This window comes from Crocuta crocuta, unplaced genomic scaffold, assembly GCF_008692635.1.
Source record: "Crocuta crocuta isolate KB4526 unplaced genomic scaffold, BGI_CrCroc_1.0 scaffold25, whole genome shotgun sequence".
Taxonomy (NCBI): Eukaryota; Metazoa; Chordata; class Mammalia; order Carnivora; family Hyaenidae; genus Crocuta; species Crocuta crocuta.
This window is the reverse complement of record NW_027532015.1, coordinates 16,689,274-16,707,033: the sequence shown is the minus strand read 5'-3', so window position 1 is coordinate 16,707,033 and position 17,760 is coordinate 16,689,274. Positions and strand designations below refer to the sequence as shown.

Sequence of the window (17,760 nt, the reverse complement as noted above, 5' to 3'; positions counted from 1 at the left end):
TGAATTCCTTTGAGAATATTATGGAATATATGCCATCTTTAATATACTAATGATTAAGTTTCACTTCAAAATTGCCTGCATGGAGGCATATTAAAAGTAAATGATAAAAACCATAACTGGGGCAATTCATTACCTACCATGTTATAGCCTTGTTGTTTTCACGGTAATTTACAGTTTTAAAGTATAGTCCTTGAAGAAATTCAATCACTGGTAATTTTCTAATCTATACTATTCATTAACCCTGCATGCAGGAATTGCACTGACTGTGGCGTATTCTCAGAACGCTCAAGATGGTGCTCATCAATATATAGATAATTGTCACTTACGTTTTTCATAGTCTATTCCGTTTTTATCTGTATAGGTGAGAAACAGAAGCCTAAAAATTTTGCCCTGGAGAAAGGCACCCTTGAAGATCTTCCCTCCATTTTTCTCACTAGTTTAGCTCAAGAGATTTGGAAACCAACATAACAGCTGAGACTGGAAATAAGTTGACAAAATACCTTGGCTAATAAAAAGCTCATTTGTCTACAGGAGTTCATTCAGTAATGTGCTTGCCTTGTGGTCTCTACTTCCTCTTTTAACTGTCTTTTTGCTGAATAAAAAGACATAGGACATAAGCTTATAGTTAATAAGTATGGCATCCAATGGATACAAATTATAAGGTAAAGAGAAGCAGTATATTGTCACATGGCATGTGTTTCAGAATCATATAATTTCATTGTATAGACCTGTTTGACTACTTTTAGGCTTGGGAAACTAAGAGGGGGTTCGGGGGAGGAGGGAAGCAGCAAATGTCCATACATTTCTCATTTAAACCTCACAGCAGCGCTGTTTAGTATTTGTATCAGTATCCATTTACAGACAGGGAAACTCAAGACACAGATGGTAAGTGTCAGAGCTGGACTTTGAACTGAGAACTCCAAAATAATGTCTGATGCATATGTGAGCCAGTGATTTATTTTATTTTATTTTTTTTAGTATTGGATAATATCAATTAGCAAGCCCAGAGATGTGATGGGCTTGACTAGCACATTTCAAAGGTTTATACTTACTGTTCCTTTCAAACCCCAGAGCTGGAACTCCCCCCCGCCATCCATTCTCTATCCCCATGCATCCCATCCCCCAACACGGTCACCCATGACAGGACAGATTGTTAGTTGCTTTGAGAATATTTTTGTACTGCAGAGTTGAGGAAGGGGAAGGAAGCAATGCGTCCCAGAGCAGAGGGGAAAATCCCTCTTTTGATGAAACATCCTGTGTGGCCACTTCGAAGCTTGGATTTCCCCAAAGTGAGGTTAGGCAGCATGCTGTTGCTTGTCACATGGCCTCAGTTCAAAGTCACACCTGCTGTGGCATTTGTAAAATTTACCTCTGTGTGGCCCACACAAAGCCACAGACACAGAGCCCAAAATAGCATTGACCTCTGAGATACTCAACAGAAAGAAATAGCACTGTTTTTATGAATTAGGTGCGTGAGATACACCACAAGGAGGAAATAAACCCTATTAGCTTAAACGTTCACATCCTTTCCCTACTGAAAGATTAATTTTGATGACTGGGGTTTAATATGGTTATTTGTGTTTGGATATGAATGTAACTTGACGGATTGGGAAAGCAGGTGCTAGATTGATGCACCGTGCCTGAGATCCATGAGTCATGGCACTGATTTACAAGCTGTCCTTACCTTGAAGATGAAAGCCAGAGCCAACTCTATGTCGTACAATTCATGCCATTCACTGAAATTATAGATAATTTCGGTCTGTGCATTTGTGAAATAGTCTATGCAATTTTTGCTTTAAACGCCTTTTGAACTTGGTATTTCTAACTTGTCTAAATAAATATTATCATCCATAATAACCATTACCAATCCATTAGGAGACTTCATGAAAGTACATACAGCTTTTAGATTTAATCCATGCAATAAAGCCTTATGACTTCTGCTTGCATCTTTGATAAACAATCGAGTTCTTACAGCTGTTATTATTGCAATTGCAAAGAAAATTGGAACTTTGGCACTCTTCAGGGACTAAAAGTCACTTTAAAAAGCATTTCTTCAAATTCTGTTATTTCTTTCCCTCATATATATAGAAAGGTATGGGTCTGAGTAGTGTAGTTGATTAGAGCATTGTGCTAAAGACCAAGGCCCCTCGTTCAAGCCCAGGGACTCTCAGTTAGATTAACCCTCTAGGTCTATTGAAAATTTGGTCTGTTAGTCTATGGTGAGACTAGGCAAGAATATAAATAGATCAGGACAAATCCAGTCTTTGATGCCAGGAAATGGCAGCTCAGACCACACTCAACATTGGTACAGGGTTGGTCAATAATGTCATCTCCCCAGAGACTGATGACACTAAAGTAGAAGCACCTTAGAGACACCTGTTCTCCTCCACCTTTTACAGATGTTTGCTTACTCATGTACAAGCGATCCTAACAGAGAAAACTCCCTGTCTCTGATCTCAGTAGGCTCTGCCTCTCCAAGAGGCTTTTGGATTTTTCACATCCAACACCAAATGGAGTATTGCTTGTAATTGTTAGTATCACACCCACAATGTTTCTTCTCTCTCTGTATTCCCCTCTCCCCCACAACTACCATCCTCGTTGAAACTTCCCAATTCGACATACTAATTTTACCATTTCTCTTTAGTCACTAAATAATGACAAACTTAGCGAACAACAGTTTGTTCATGAGTTCACAGCCCCTTTTTAAATCGGTTTTCCCCCATCTCAGTAACGAGAGCTCTTTGGTTAATATCACCCTTTCCCAAATCTGAAATCCTTGTTTCTCTTTGTAAAACAAGAACCAAGCTGATTGTATTAAATCTCAAGCACACTTGTCCTTAACAGGGCTTTAGAGCTATAAACCTTAATCCTATGCCATAAATCTCCAAAAAAAGAATTTCTGGAATTTGACTCTTTCCTATCCATTCTTTATGCCTAATGATAACACTGTTGTGATAGAAACATTTAAATGGATCTTTGTTTCCTAAGGATAGCATATAAATTATTTTAAATGCCTTGTGAAAAGCCTTAATGACCTGGATTCTTGTTTTCCTGTCCAGTTTTATTTTCCTTGTTTCAGTTTTACTGTGTTACTTAAGTCCTCCAGGTTTTTGGTTATTTGTCTGCTCTGCCTGCCTTCTTATCCCCATCCTTCCCTATCTCACTAATATACTCATTCTTCACCTCTTAGTTGAGATTAGTGTTCTGCTGGGAAGCCTTCATTGATCCCCACGCAGTCAGCTATGGGCCCTCTTATGTGCAATCTATACATTCCCCTCTGGTAACATATATCCCAGTGATTATAACTGCCTGGTTACTTGTCAGTGTCTCCCCTCCCCCCATCCTGAAAGCATTGCATGAGATACTAACTGCCTGGCCTGTAATAGAAACTCTCAACACACACTAGTTGAGAGAACAAACCGAGGCTATGTAACAGGAGGCGATTTGGCATTCTGGTGTCCCTGTCGCCATTTTGCATGTGGTTGCTACTTCATGCTGGTGTCAGATCGATTGTTTTAAAAAATAACTCAGTGCTGCCGATACATGCAACTGTAAGCCAAATAGATCCTTTGACCATTAACTTTTCTTTCCTTTTTTTGGTACCAACAAGTTCATGCATTTAGCATTTTCTGATCTACAAAGACTTGTAACCCCTGCTCCCTATTACTTATCTTGGGGGCCACCTATCTGCTACTTATCTAACCGAGCCAGGGTTGCTGAATCCTTGCATTTTGCCCTCAAAAAGAAATCTCGGTGACTCTCCTGAAATGATCATTTTATAATCACGTCAAAGGGAAAACAACCTATCGGCGTAAGAGAGAAGAGTGATTTGAGACCAGAATTATATATTTACAGTTATCAAGGCCAATGGACTCTGGAAAAGTAAATTAAAATTAGAGATAGCAAGCTGTGGAGTCTGGCTTGACCTCAAAGGGAGTTTTAATATGTTCTGATGCCACTGTCTGCCACTCAAGGTCGATAAGGAAAGTTTAATCTTCTTATGGAAGAGAGCTGAGTCACTGACATAATATGGGTGTCCTCGGCTGGTTGTGGTGATTCTCTCAAGAGATGTTGTCTCCCGGATTGAACTTTGCTAGAGTCTTGCCTAGAAATAGATTGACTTCTTTACTAGCTCACAAAGACAAGGGGCTCTAACATCAGGGACAAGTGAAAACAAAATGATTTATTTATCCTGAGCACCATGCACAAATGCATGTCGTGGCACATTTAAATATTCATCTGAGGTTCCCTATAAGCAGCATGGGTGAGGGAGAAATTTACTTTATGTGAATAGGAAATGGCAAGGTGATATTAATCACTTTTACTTCCTTTTCCTTTGGAAGCTTTACAAGAAGGGTCTGTTCGGGCTCCCAAAGGTAAATTTTATAGTTGTTACCCTGTTTTAAGAAATTATCGTTAACTCTTTCCTCCAGATCCTCCATTGCTTGTTTAATTTGTTCTTTATGGAGTAGTTTACACTGTAGGGATGCTACTTAATAGATTAAATTCTATCACTGCAATAAGTAATCCAAGGAAAATGTAGCATAAACTTGGAGGAAAAAGAGAAATCATGGGAAAAATCAAATGGCACACTATTAAACTTTGCTTTATTTCCTTAAATTTTGCTCCTGCTTGTAGATTTTTAGTAGTTTACAAAAAGTCTTCTTTTCACATTTTCAAAGTCTCAAACTACTACAGCGAAGGGATATTAGTTTAGTGGAAAATAGCCATATGGTTTCTGGGAAGGACCATACTAAAAGGAATAAGTTTAATTAGAAGCAGGAAAGATTTGGTTACATACAAGAGCCAACAAAATATGCTTCAACCCAAGGGTAGGTGTAAGCACTGGCCAGAGATTTCCAGGAGAAGGCAAGCAGGAACTCACCTGGAATATTTTATGTCCTATATAGGCTGGTTGGATTCCCTTATCCCCTTTCCAGACTTATCACTGGGGGAGGAAGCATACTGGTAGGATGTAGCCCATAGGAGAGTTTGGGTAATAAAAACAAAGTAAGCTATGAACGCAGGCATCAACTTATTTTACCCCAAAGTTTTATCTCTAAAATTTAATTTTTGTGACTTGAATCACATTTTTAATCCCAGCAGAGGCATGTGACAGGTTGTGGATAAACAGTCCTTCACTCAGTGCCTCGAGGGGAGAGTGGGAGACCCGGAGTCCATGCTGCCTCATTCTGTGCCCTGGATGCTGGCAGAATTGCCATCCAGAGCCTCGGTGCCAACCTCTGAGAGAGGAAAGCAGCGCTAAATTGGATGGAAGTGGCTGCCTCCTGGCTCCAAGGACCCTGGAAACATGGACTGGAAACACATAAGTACCCTTGGAAAAGGAGGAGCCAGCTTCCTGGTTATCAAGCTGTCTGGCCAGATATGAAACGTGTCCACGGAACAGACAGAAAGCCCTCCTCATCTAGGACCTGGCATTCTTTCACATTCTTCTGTTGGCAACGGGATCTTGCTCAGTACCTTTTCTGAAGGAGAAGTGTGCCTACTTTAGCTTCAAGCTAACATAACCATCTCCCCGTGTAGTACAAAAGGCACACCCTTGTTGAGAATGTAATAATCAAGGCTCAGACTGGGAAAAACTCTGCTACAGATAGGATTAAAAGACAATTTGAACCTACATACAAATAGTTCTTTTACATTGATGAAAATCAGCACAAAATTACAACAGATAAAGAGGCAAAGATAGAATGAACTAATTCCCATGATGAATTAGAAGCAATGAATTATAAAATGGAGAAATTCCTTAATTTTTTGGTAATCAAAGAAAAGCATGTCACATCACTGAAGTGTCATTTAATTAAATTAACAAAAATTAAAACATGCCACTACCTTCAAGGGATGATGTACTTGTGGAATAGGTTTTTTCATACAATGCTGGATTGACTCTATTCTTTCTAAATCAGTCTCATATGTATTTTGACAAGAACCATAATTACCTTCAAACTCCATCACTGGAGATTTATACTAGGTTCAATTTGTCCCAAGGTTATTCAAACTGGGGAAAAAACCACTTGCAGCCTTATCAAAAAGAGAGAGAAAGTTAATGAAATGAAAGTACTAACAGTAGGTATATGGTTACATAGAATGATATCAGTTTCATGGGGTGTTAACCATAATGACAGTTATTAAATTTATGTTTCAACATACACATGTTCTCAGTAAATGTTAAGTGAGAAAAAGGCAGCTTCAACTATCATGTATACAATGTACCTGTGTACAATCATGTGTAAGATCATACAGGTGGGGACAAATGGAAAGAGACCACACATCAAAAAACAGTTGGTATGTAGAGAAAATGGAATGCTTTTGAAACATCTCAATAATGCTGCTATAATAATTCTTGCATAAATTGTGAAAAATCATGGGGAAAAGTAAAAAAAGAGGTGGACTGATATTAAAAGACATGAAATCTTGGAAATTTTGGCCAACCGATAGCTCTTAGAAGCTAGAGGATAAAAAGGCAATCGTTCCTCTGGCTCTTAGCCAAAGAGAATTGCTTGAATTGGAAGTTACTCACAACATTTCAAATTACTGTAAAACAAAAGGGAAAAAATATTGAAAACTTCAAAGAAAATCCAATAGAGTTTCCTCTATTTAATATACCTCCACCTGAAATAAACATTTTTTTAAAATGCTGCCTTTCTAGTCAAAAGAATTCCAAACTTTTTCTGGGGGGAGGGATGAAACTATCTTTTTTGTAATTCTGCCTCAGAATTAGAATGATAATTTCAGATATATAATGGCAAGAGTAATTATAGAGATTTTCACTATCCTAAGAGGGCAATTTACTGAGTCATTAAAATTTTTTTTAAATGTTTATTTATTTTTAAGAGGAGGGAAGGCGCAGAGAGAGAGGGAAACACAAAATCTGAAGCAGGCTCCAGGCTCCGTGCTGTCAGCATAGAGCCCAATGTGGGGCTCGAACCCACAAACTATGAAATCATGTCCTGAGCTAAAGTTGGGCTTAATTGACTGAGCCATCCAGGAGCCCCTTTCCTGAGTCATTTTTAATGTTTCCCAAGACATATTATTTTCTAGGTAGTACTCTTTTATTATTGTTATTTTTTTTATTAATTTCAATGAGGAAAGCTTGGAAATGTGATGAATCTTTTGCTTGAGACTGATTTACTTGTTTTAAGACCTTTTCAGCTTTCATTACACTTAGGAATGTTTGCCAACTAATAAAATTTCAAATGCTGTTTATGTTTTGTCTTGTTTCATTTTTTTTACAGAGAGAATGCAAGTGGGGGAGGTGGGCAGTAAGAGAGAGAGAGTGCATGAGATGGGGAGACAGGGAGAGGGAATGAGAGAGAGAATCATATGCAGGCTCCATGCTCATCAAGGAGCCGGACTCAGGGCTTGATCCACCCACTCTGGGACCATGACCTGAGCCGAAATCAGCAGTGGGAAGCACAACCAACTGAGCCACCCAGGAGTCCCTGTGGGTTTTTTTTTTTAAGAGTTCTACACATGTTTTCTCATTTGCTCCTCATTCTCTCCTTTAGCCCTCTGTGGTGGGCAGCACTGATTTATTCTTCAGGGCTTGCAGGTGAGCCTGATCAAGTACATGCAAATACGCCTGAGGTCCTGTGACCGGCTGGAGGCTGAGCTGGATACAGAACCCAGGATTTCTGGGTAGAATGTCATCTACTCCACCAGGTTCTAAGTATAGAGAGCAGAAAAAGGGAGGGGGCGAGAAGGCTTTTTCTTCTCCCTCCTGTAGCAGTCTAATCTTTTGTTTTATGTGATAAGTGCTTTCTCAAGGATTACATGGCTTAAAATTTGGTGCAGAGCAAGGGCCGTTATGGGTGATAAGCTAGGAAATCACGGTACATCCTTCAGAGGCCATAATACATCATGCCAAGAGCAGAAAACCGGGGGGGAAGAGGGCCATCTGAAACACTATTATTTTATTCCCTATAAGCCTTCATAAAAAAAAAACATTTTTACTATGTAAATTGAAAGAAACCAGAAATCTTTAAAGCCATCTGGATGATTTAAGTATATTTTTTATAGCCTCCTCTCAAGAAGGATCAGAACAACTCAGACGATGGGAACATAAGGCAGCATGGAAAGCATTGTTCCGCTGACCACTTTATACCCAGCTTCCTAGGCTTCAAAGAAGCGGCTCAACGATTTTGAGAAGAAATATGACGATAACCGTGGTAGCTGTGCTAACCTAACCGATGGAGGTGAGGCAGCTGAAATACGAACAAGCATCTTGGGGCAGACTCCCTCCCAGAACTGCATAAAGTCTGCTTAATGAAATGTGCCTTTCTATTATTGTCTTTGATGATTACTGAGGAGGAAGAAGAGGCAGTGACCTTGCATTTAATGACAGCACAGGCGAAGACTCAATGTCAATTCCTGCATTTGGAGTAAGGTGTTAATAACTTCTCCAAGTTGGATGGCTCCTGCCTGAGGACTGACTTCACTAGGCCTTAAAAAACAGCGCCGGGAGCCCCTGCTTCAGCTGTCAGTCGCTGACTAAGCAACTTTGGGGCTGCCTTCCGTTAAAAGGCAGAGGAGTCTGAGGAAACCCTCCCTCGGTCAAAGCTACCCCCTCCGAGAGGGCAGGCCTAATGAGAATCAGCCAGAGTCCTGGCTCTGCAGGGCCCCCGGAATGCACGTGATTTCCAGGCAGCACGGGCTGCAGAGTTTTCTGCCTTAGTCTCTCCTTCTCATGTCTGAAAAACTTTCATGACCAAAATTTTAATTTCAGCTAATCAAGGCAAAGAGGGGAAAAAAAGAGCACGTTAACTTTACAGCACGTGCACAAGGCCTGGAGGAGACAGGAAGATGCACATGCGTTGGATCTATTATAGACTGCGGGGAGCTTTGGGAATACGTGGACACAACTACAAACAGGGCGACAGAAGTGACAGACAGAAGTATGAGCAAGGTGCTGTGGAAGCGTAGGAAACATGCATTTTCCATGTTGCTCCAGGAGCTGCTCTTTGTGGTGATAGAATGGTCTTAGGTAACCATCTTTGGGGTGGTATTTGACTTCCAACCAACAGGACTGAGTTGTAAGGATTTACTTTCTACAAGAGTCTCCTGGTGAGCGTGGTATTTTACCCAAACCCACAGGTAACATATTAATATGGTCTTGAAAAATTCAACCAGTATAGACAGAGCCGAAGTCATACTTGACTCCTTTTTTTCCCACCTCGTCACCTCTCAATTTTAACACCTGGAAGGTGATAATCACCTTTTCAGTTTGGTGAACATACTTCCAGATCTTTTTACTTCCATTTATACACGTAGATACACAAACACATGTACACGCAAACATTCATAGATACACGCACGTATATGCACATAGACATTGAGAGGAAAATATAAAGTTTAAAAAAATAAATGTGACAATTATATATACATAATTCACTTTCAACTTGCTTTCTAACTTGGGATATGTCAGTACATATGGACATCATTTTTAACTGCTGCATACTGTTCCACAATGTTGATATGCCTTAATCAAGAACTCCCTATGAGTTTATAATTTGTTACCCACAGATGTTACCCCCATTTTTTACGATCTGCAGTGTCACAAAGGATGTCATTGTATCTGTCCCTAGTATTACATGAGCAAGTGTGTGTCTAGGGTAGATGTGAACACATAGATTAGCTGAGTTAAAATGTCTGAGAGTTAAAATAATTTTAATAGAGAAACATTGCCAAAGAACTCTTCTATCAGCAACATTTAGGCCCATATTTTTACCAATACTACATTGTTAATCTTTTCAACCCTTTGATAATCTGATGGATTAAAAGCAAACAGAATTTCATTGTTTCATTTTGCATTTTCCTGGTGGTGGAATAAGCATTCAAAATAGTTTTCAATTTCTTGGGGCACCTGGGTGGCTCAGTCGGCTAAGCATCCAACTCCTGATTTCAGCCCAGGTCATGATCTCATGGTTCCTGCGAAGGAGCCCCACATCGGGGTCTGTGCTGTCTTTTCTTTCTCTGCCTCTCCCTTGCTCATGCTCGCTTGCTCTTTCCCTCTCTCAAAATAACTAAATAAACTTAAAAATTAGTTTTCAATTTCTTTTTTTCTTTTCTAAGTAAACCCAGAGTTAATTGTAGGGTGTTTGTGTAATCCACGTGAAAGGATTGGCCAGGGATGGAAGTTGGCTCTCATATTATTGTTAGTTTCTAATTTTACCAAATTGTAATCAGCCTGTGGTCTGTGTGATTTCTGCTTTTCGGAATTTGATGAGATATGCTTCATGATCTAATTCTTGGTCAGTTTATGTAATTGTTCCATGTATGCTTAAAATAATGTGCATTCTTTGTTTATTAGTTATAAATCTCTACGTAACTCATATTTGGTTGTTTTATTAAAATCTTACATCCTTACATAATTTTAGTCTTCCTGAAATGGTGATTTCTAGATGTATGGTAAAAATTTCTTTCTATGACATGAATTAAGGAATTTTTCTTTGTATTTCTATTAGCGGTTGTTTTAAAGACCTCCATGTTATATTGTTAAGTGCCAAAAGGTTTGTGAATGATTTATCTTCTTTTTAAAAATTTTTAAAAATGTTTTATTTATTTTTGAGACAGAGAGAGACAGAGCATGAGGGGGGGAGGGGCAGAGAGAGAGAGGGAAACACAGAATCCAAAGCAGGCTTCAGGCTCTGAGCTGTCAGCACAGAGCTCGACACAGGGCTTGAATCCACAAATCGTGAGATCGTGACCTGAGCTGAAGTTGGACGTTTAACCAACTGAACCACCTAGGTGCCCCCTTCTTTTTTTTTTTTTAATGTTTATTAATTTTTGCGAGAGAGAGAGAGAAAGCAAGGGAGGGGCAGAGAGAGAGGGAGACAGAAGATCTGAAGCAGGTTCCCTGCTATCAGCACAGAGCCCCAAGTGGAGCTCAAACCCATGAACCATGAGATCCTGACCTGTGCTGAAGTTGGATGCTCAACTGACTGAGCCACCCAGGCACCCTGTGAATGTTTTATTTTCTTGGCAGCTATCTTTCATCAATATGAAATATTCCTCCTTTTTTTTGAAAATTTTTTTTGTCCTTGATTGTATTTTGTCTGAAATTTATATTGCTAAAGCTATATTCCTTTTATTAGCCTTTGCCTGGAACATCTTTATTTTCCAATTCTGGGTCCTCTTGAATATCTATGCTCACAGTGTTCCCTTCTGTTGCAGTCGTACTTTGATGTGATCCTTTTGGACTGTGGTTTCTTCATGGATGTCATAATCCTACCTGCCTTCTGTTTTTCAGAGATTCTTACCTTGTTTTCATGACTCTAAATGAAAATGCATGTGTGTGCATGTGTCTGTGTGCATGTTTTCCTGTCATTTAAGACAGCCAGGAAGGAGGACATTACATGCTCAGACTGCCATCTTGATCCAATCGTATTGCTTTCCTTAATTCCACATGTCCTTGCCTTTTCCTACTCCAAAACAGTGCTTACCTTTCCTTCCAGCTCAGTTGGTCTGGATGTTGAAGGTGCTGTGACAAAGACGACACACAATCAGGTCTGTGAATATGTTTAGTCGCCGTGCACCCATTGAAAAACTACTTTGGTCTCCATTTCTTTATGGCCCAGAAGTTGGTTTCAGACTGAAATGCTACAACTTGAGTTTCACTGGCATGCATTATTCAGTAACAGCTTACATAGCTCAGTGTTATCATCTTCCCATCTCATTTCCAGAAAGGTCTGTTTAATTTGTAAACAGTCCATTTTAGACAGCACTACTAGTAACATCACAATATTGCTATTCTTCTGGGTGATATATTGGCAATATGTATATCCTAGTTTCTTCCATGGAAGAAATATGTCTAAAGGCCGCTAAATAGACTATTGGCAAGGCCTGGCACAAACTAACTGCAATATAACTCTTACTAAGCTTTGGCCATTAAAGGTAGCATTTAGAATGTGCTATTTTTAATGTCAGAGGGGAAAAAAGCTCACATTATTTGCAAAGGACTAGTACTCTATTCGTTCTCTTATTTTATTTAAAACATTCTCACCTCATTTTCTATGTTTTATCTTTCTCTTTTAGGTACAGAGTTTATTTTCATTTATAGGCCATCAAACCTCCAAATGTTTGAGAGGTTTTGTGACTTGCTCAAGTTCATGTATTAACTTTGTGGCAGAGCTGGCATCAGAATGTGGGTTGCCTGACTCCAGCACACTGTTTATACATAGATTTACATTTACAAAAGATTTTTAAAAATCCCACATCATCCTCAAATTACTAAAAAACTCCAGGAAAGACCAGATGGCAAGCATGGATAATCTCAATTTTCATAGGAGGGGATACTGAAAGGGAAGGATGAATTCATGACTTGCTTACAATTATCCACATCAGGAGTCGTCAGCAAACCAACATGGAGTCTTTACTACCAGGTCTGTGCATCTAACAGTCTCTCCATCCTCTTCCCCATAAGGCCGCTTCCTAAAAGGGCCGAGGTGCCTTCTCAAGGAACTGTCTCACGATTTAGTCCCGATAGGAACCCAAAACATAGATTCATTGTTAAATTGTTAACATTGTGTATTCTTGACTTGTGGTGACCTTAAAAGAAAAAGTCAGCAAAGTCAGAGCCAGGTTGTCCTTTGTAAATTGGAGAATGATTCACCTATTATTCCAGATAAAGTAAAAGGATGAATCACAGGGTTGTTTTAAATTCTTGCCAGCTCTTTGTTTATTGTTTCCTCTGATATGGAATTCCATTTATTCATTAATCTATCCCCGGTTCCTAACAAATGGGGCATCTACCCGGCCCTCGAGTAAACACTTAGTACTAGGCCTTTGTGCTCTGTGTAGGATGCCTGGAGCCCTCTTTCTACCTCCAAGTTATGAATAGGTCTTTAGACTCTAAGGAGTTGGCAAATTCTTTTAGACTCTAAGAGCCTAAGAGTCTGCAAACTATGGCTGGTGGACCAGCCACATGTTTTTGTAAATAAAAACTTTTATTTGAGCACAGTCGGGCCCATTCATTTGTCTATTATCTATGGCTGCTTTTCCTACAGGGCAGAGCTGAACAGAAATGACAGCAACTGAATGGCCTAAAAAGCCTAAGACATCTATTATCTGGCCCTTTGCAGAAAAAAAAAATTTTCCCCCAATACTTGCATTTAGAATCTATTTATTGCCTTTTATGGTCAACCTGGAGTTGAGCCAGTGTCTAGCAAAACAACAAATGCACCATGACAAATGTTCATAGATCCGCAAGGCGCTAACCTAGTCATGGAAGTCTAATTTAGTGTTACAGATTCACAGGCTTAGCTAATATGTAAATCAGCAGACATAAGAAATGAAGACTTCTGCTTGCATGGCACTTTCTAGATTAGGAAATATTTTATATGTGTTATCTCATTTGATTCTTCCAGTAACCTTAGAAAGTAGGCAGGAAATAGATTCTGAGACATTGCATATCCTAGAGTTGAACTCAGATTCAAGCATTTTATTTTAGCAGCTAAAATGATGCCTTTACCTCCACAAAACATTTCTTTCAGAAAAATTAAAAAAAAGTAGGGAGGAGTTACTAACATTTATCATCTTATAATGCACTGTTCTGAAATAATGTATTGGTAGATCATTTGCAATTAATTGTGCTTTGTAATAACATGTTCTGTCTTCCTAATTTGTGGGTGTATGTCAATAAGATGATAATAAAAATGCCATCAGCATTTGATTTAATGGCTTAAAAAGTCAAAATAAATATAAGCCTCACTGAATTATAAGTGAAAAATGCAAACTTAAATTTTTTGAAATCTTAGAACTTGCAAGCCAAGTCAATTACCTGGCTTTCTTGGATTAACCAAATTAAAAAACAAAAAACAAAAGTCTTGGAGTTAGCAGGGAAAAATAGTCTTAGAAAAAATTGGGGTATATATAAAAAATATGAGGACTACGTATAGGAAAATGGGAAATATGAGTTAATACAGTGCTCTGTTGTGGGTCAAATCGTATTGAGATTTTGGTACAGGCAACAAACCTGTAGACGACTGTTACATAGTTAAAAAAATTTTTTTTAAATGTCTATTTATTTTTGAGAGACACAGACAGAGATGAGCAGAGAAAGAGAGACACAGAATCTGAAGCAGGCTCTAAGCTCTCGGATGTCAGCACAGAACCTGATGCAGGGCTCAAACTCATGAACCGTGAGATCATGACCTGAGCCGAAGTCGGACCCTCAACTAACAGAGCCACCCAGGTGCCCCACAACTGTTATATTTTTTTTGCAATATATAACAATTGATCTCTGTGTGAGCAAACAATTTATAAAGGATTTCTAGTTGACCAAAACCTGGCTGTATCAGCCTTGGAACAGTATTAAAAGCAGTACAACATACTGTAGGATTCCAACTCTATGACATTCAGGAAAAGGCAAAACTATGGAGACACAAAAAAGATCAATGGTGCCAGGATGTGGGAGAAGGGAGGGATGAACCGGACAGGAGGAGCACAGAGGCTACTCTAATAATGGATATAGATCATTATAAAGTTGTCCAACCATAACACCAACAGCAAACCTTAATGTAAACTATGGTCTTTGGGTGATGATGTGTTACTATAGGTTCATCAATTGTAACAAATGTACCACTCTGGTGAGGGGTGTTGATAGTGGGGAAGGGTGTGCATGTGTGCGGGGCAGAGGGTATGTAAGAAATCTCTATACCTTCCATTCAATTTTGCTGTGAAGCTAAAACTTTTCTAATAAATAAAGGCTATTAAAAAAATTAGTACAATGGGCTAGCAAAGGTCCCATTCTGTATCTTCCTCAGAAGCTTTATAAATGTGTGTTAAATATGTTTTAGGGTGGGTGTTTTTTTTTTTTTTTTGGCATTTGGTTTTTTGCATACTATGACATGAATATAGGAAAAACAAAGACCTAGAATCCTTTCAGGGTAATAAATCCCAAACAAAAATGAACTTACTTCACACCCGGACTGAGTTTCCCATGAACACGACTCCTTCTCCTGAGGGAGAACACCTCTTTGGAAAGCATGGTCCCCCAGGCACGTTGGACACAAGGAAGACTCAAAATCTGGCTCCCCCGGTGGGAGGTGCACCACCGAGGGGCCCGTGTACTTCAGGCTGGGACTCTGATGCTTGTCCACACTGACCATTGGGCTCTTGATCCATCTTCGTACCTACAACATGCAAAAGAAAAGAATTGCATTTTGCCTCCTGTGATGTTTAATGGGACCCCAGTGGGAAATTTGGTGGACGGATACTCATGAAAGAAGAATTCAGTCTCACGATTTCTCCATCGTTCAAGTGTTAATACAGTCCAAACGGGTCAGTTCTAACCAATCACTTTTTAGGCGTGTGTGTGTTTTGGCTAGTCATTTCAAATCTCTGAGTCCATCTCCCCATCTGGGGGTGATTGGGGTAATAGCATTTCCTCTCAGGGTTGTCATGAAGATTTTACAGTGTTTTTAAATGTCCAACTGTTTTGCCTGGCACATAATGTTCAGTTGATGGTGGCTATTTTACTTTTAGTCTTACTAATATGATTATGCAGACAGAAAGATTCACAAATGTCTAAGGTGAATTACTAGTTATTCTTTTTTAATTTTGTTTGTTTTTGTGTGTGTGTGTGTTGTTTTGTTTTGTTAGTTATTCTTACTAGGGGAAATACTAACCTAAGGCTGTGAGCTTAGAACCCATTTGATGTTAAATGAATTAACACATATTTCACTATTGCAAAAACTTGATTATAAGAGAAGTTACTTCTGGTTAAGAAATTATCTCATAGTTGTTTTTAAAATGCTAAAACTCACCACTTGTCTTGCTTGCATGTAGAATTCCTATAAGGCACAGAGAATATATGAAGCTATTCTAATATTATTTTAACTTAAAAACATTTTTAATGTTTATTTATTCTTGAGAGAGACAGAAAGAGTGTGAGCAGGGGAGGGGCTGAGAGAGCGGGAAACACAGAATCCAAAGCAGGCTCCAAGCTCTGAGCTGTCAGCAGAGCTAGATATGGAGCTCCAATTCACAAACTGTGAGATCATGACCTGAGCTGAAGTCAGATACTTAATTGACTGAGCCACCCAGGTGCCCCAAAGAGATTCTAATATTAAAACACATACTACTTATAGAGTACTTTAAATATAAAAGGCATTGTTGTAAATGTTTGACATTTCATCCTCAGATGTTTCAGCCTCAGAACAATTTTACATAATAGATACTACTATTAATCCCATTTTACAGATGAGAAAACAAAGGCACAAAGAGCTGAAGCAAATATTCCCAAGATACAATACTGGTATTAAGCAAAGGCTGGACTCAGGTACCTTGAATCCATAATCTAGTCCTTTACAAAAATGGAATTTTAACAAGTATGACAGTACTTTAAGACTGTGGTCACTAACTGCTTAACATTTATCTTGATTTAATATGTCTTTTCCATGCTCTTTGAAACCCCTGAAGATTTAAACAATTAGTAAAATCAACCCTATACCAAAAGAACAAAGAAATGAAATGACAGTAATGAAGTATGGTAATGTTACAGTTAAGTATTTTAACGATATACTGAGAAGAAACTAAAATTGTAATAACAAAGGAATATTTAAGCAATTTGATGAAATATTATGCCATCACTAAAAATAAATATCATGAATAATGTCTGAAAATGTGGAAAATGTTTAGAATGTAATTATATGGGGAAAAAAAGCCGAATACAAAATTGTTCAAGCAGTGGAATTCCAAATGTAAAAATATATGTACTATCTACAGGTAAAGCAAGAAAGCACTAGGCAAAATAATAACTGTTATATTCATTGTGAGGATTATGGGTGTTTTATTTTCCTTCTTACAATGTAATTTTTTAAAGCATAATTTCTTTTAAGTTTATAAGAACCTCAAGCAATTAAAATTATCATATTTCTTTCTTTGGTTACATATGTGTCTTTCAATTGCATTATTCGCTTTATTTGTATGTACTCTTTTCAATAGCCATTTAAAATATCTTTTTGAGTTTACCATCCTAATGTTTATTTGGTTTCCTTCAGTGTTTCTTGCACTCCAGGGTACCATTAGCATATTTTGTAGGTACATTCAAAGTGTTTATTTGATTCATTAATGAAAGTCTGAATGAAACTCAAAAAAAGTTTGAATCTGCAATAGAATCTCTCTTTCTGATGTTAGTACCAAATGTGTTTTTGATCAACCTAAAAAGTACTAAATTTCATTAGAGATGAAAAATGTTTTTTATTATTCTTATTCAGAGGGCTTTGAGCTTGAAGTTCGGTGACCATTCTTGATTAGTTGCCAACCTTGTATTTTAAATCCAATCTTTTACTCTGGCTTACTTTCAAAGTCTCTTTTGCCAAGTAGATTTAACTTTGGGGTTACAAGGAATTGAATTTTTTAAGATATATTTCTTTAATGTTTATTTATTCTTGAGAGAAAGACAAAGTGTGAGTGGGGGTGGGACAGAGAGAGTGGGAAACACAGAATCTGAAGCAGGCTCCAGGCTCTGATCTCAAACGCACGAACCCCGAGATCATGACCTGAGCTGAAGTTGGATGCTTAACCAACTCAGCCATCCAGGCCCCTCACTAAGAAATGAATTTTAAAGAGATTTATCTTCAGATGAATTTGTATGGCCTGACTGATTAAGAATCTTGGTATATTGCAACATAAATCTTATATTTATGGACCACTTTATTTAAAGTAAATCTATGCAATACCGTCTTACAATTATTCAATTTATGATGGAAGAATGTCCATGTGCCTGAATCTAAGCCTTCA

General features: G+C 38.4%; 1 protein-coding gene across 1 annotated transcript in view; it reads right to left on the bottom strand.

The window, feature by feature from the left end:
- Positions 1-17,760, bottom strand: part of SGK1 (serum/glucocorticoid regulated kinase 1) — a 111,501-nt gene that overhangs the window by 52,444 nt on the left and 41,297 nt on the right. Inside the window, exon 2 of the mRNA XM_077775995.1 lies at positions 14,934-15,149. Coding sequence (XP_077632121.1) covers positions 14,934-15,149 — 216 coding nt within the window. The remainder of the gene's footprint in view (positions 1-14,933; positions 15,150-17,760) is intronic.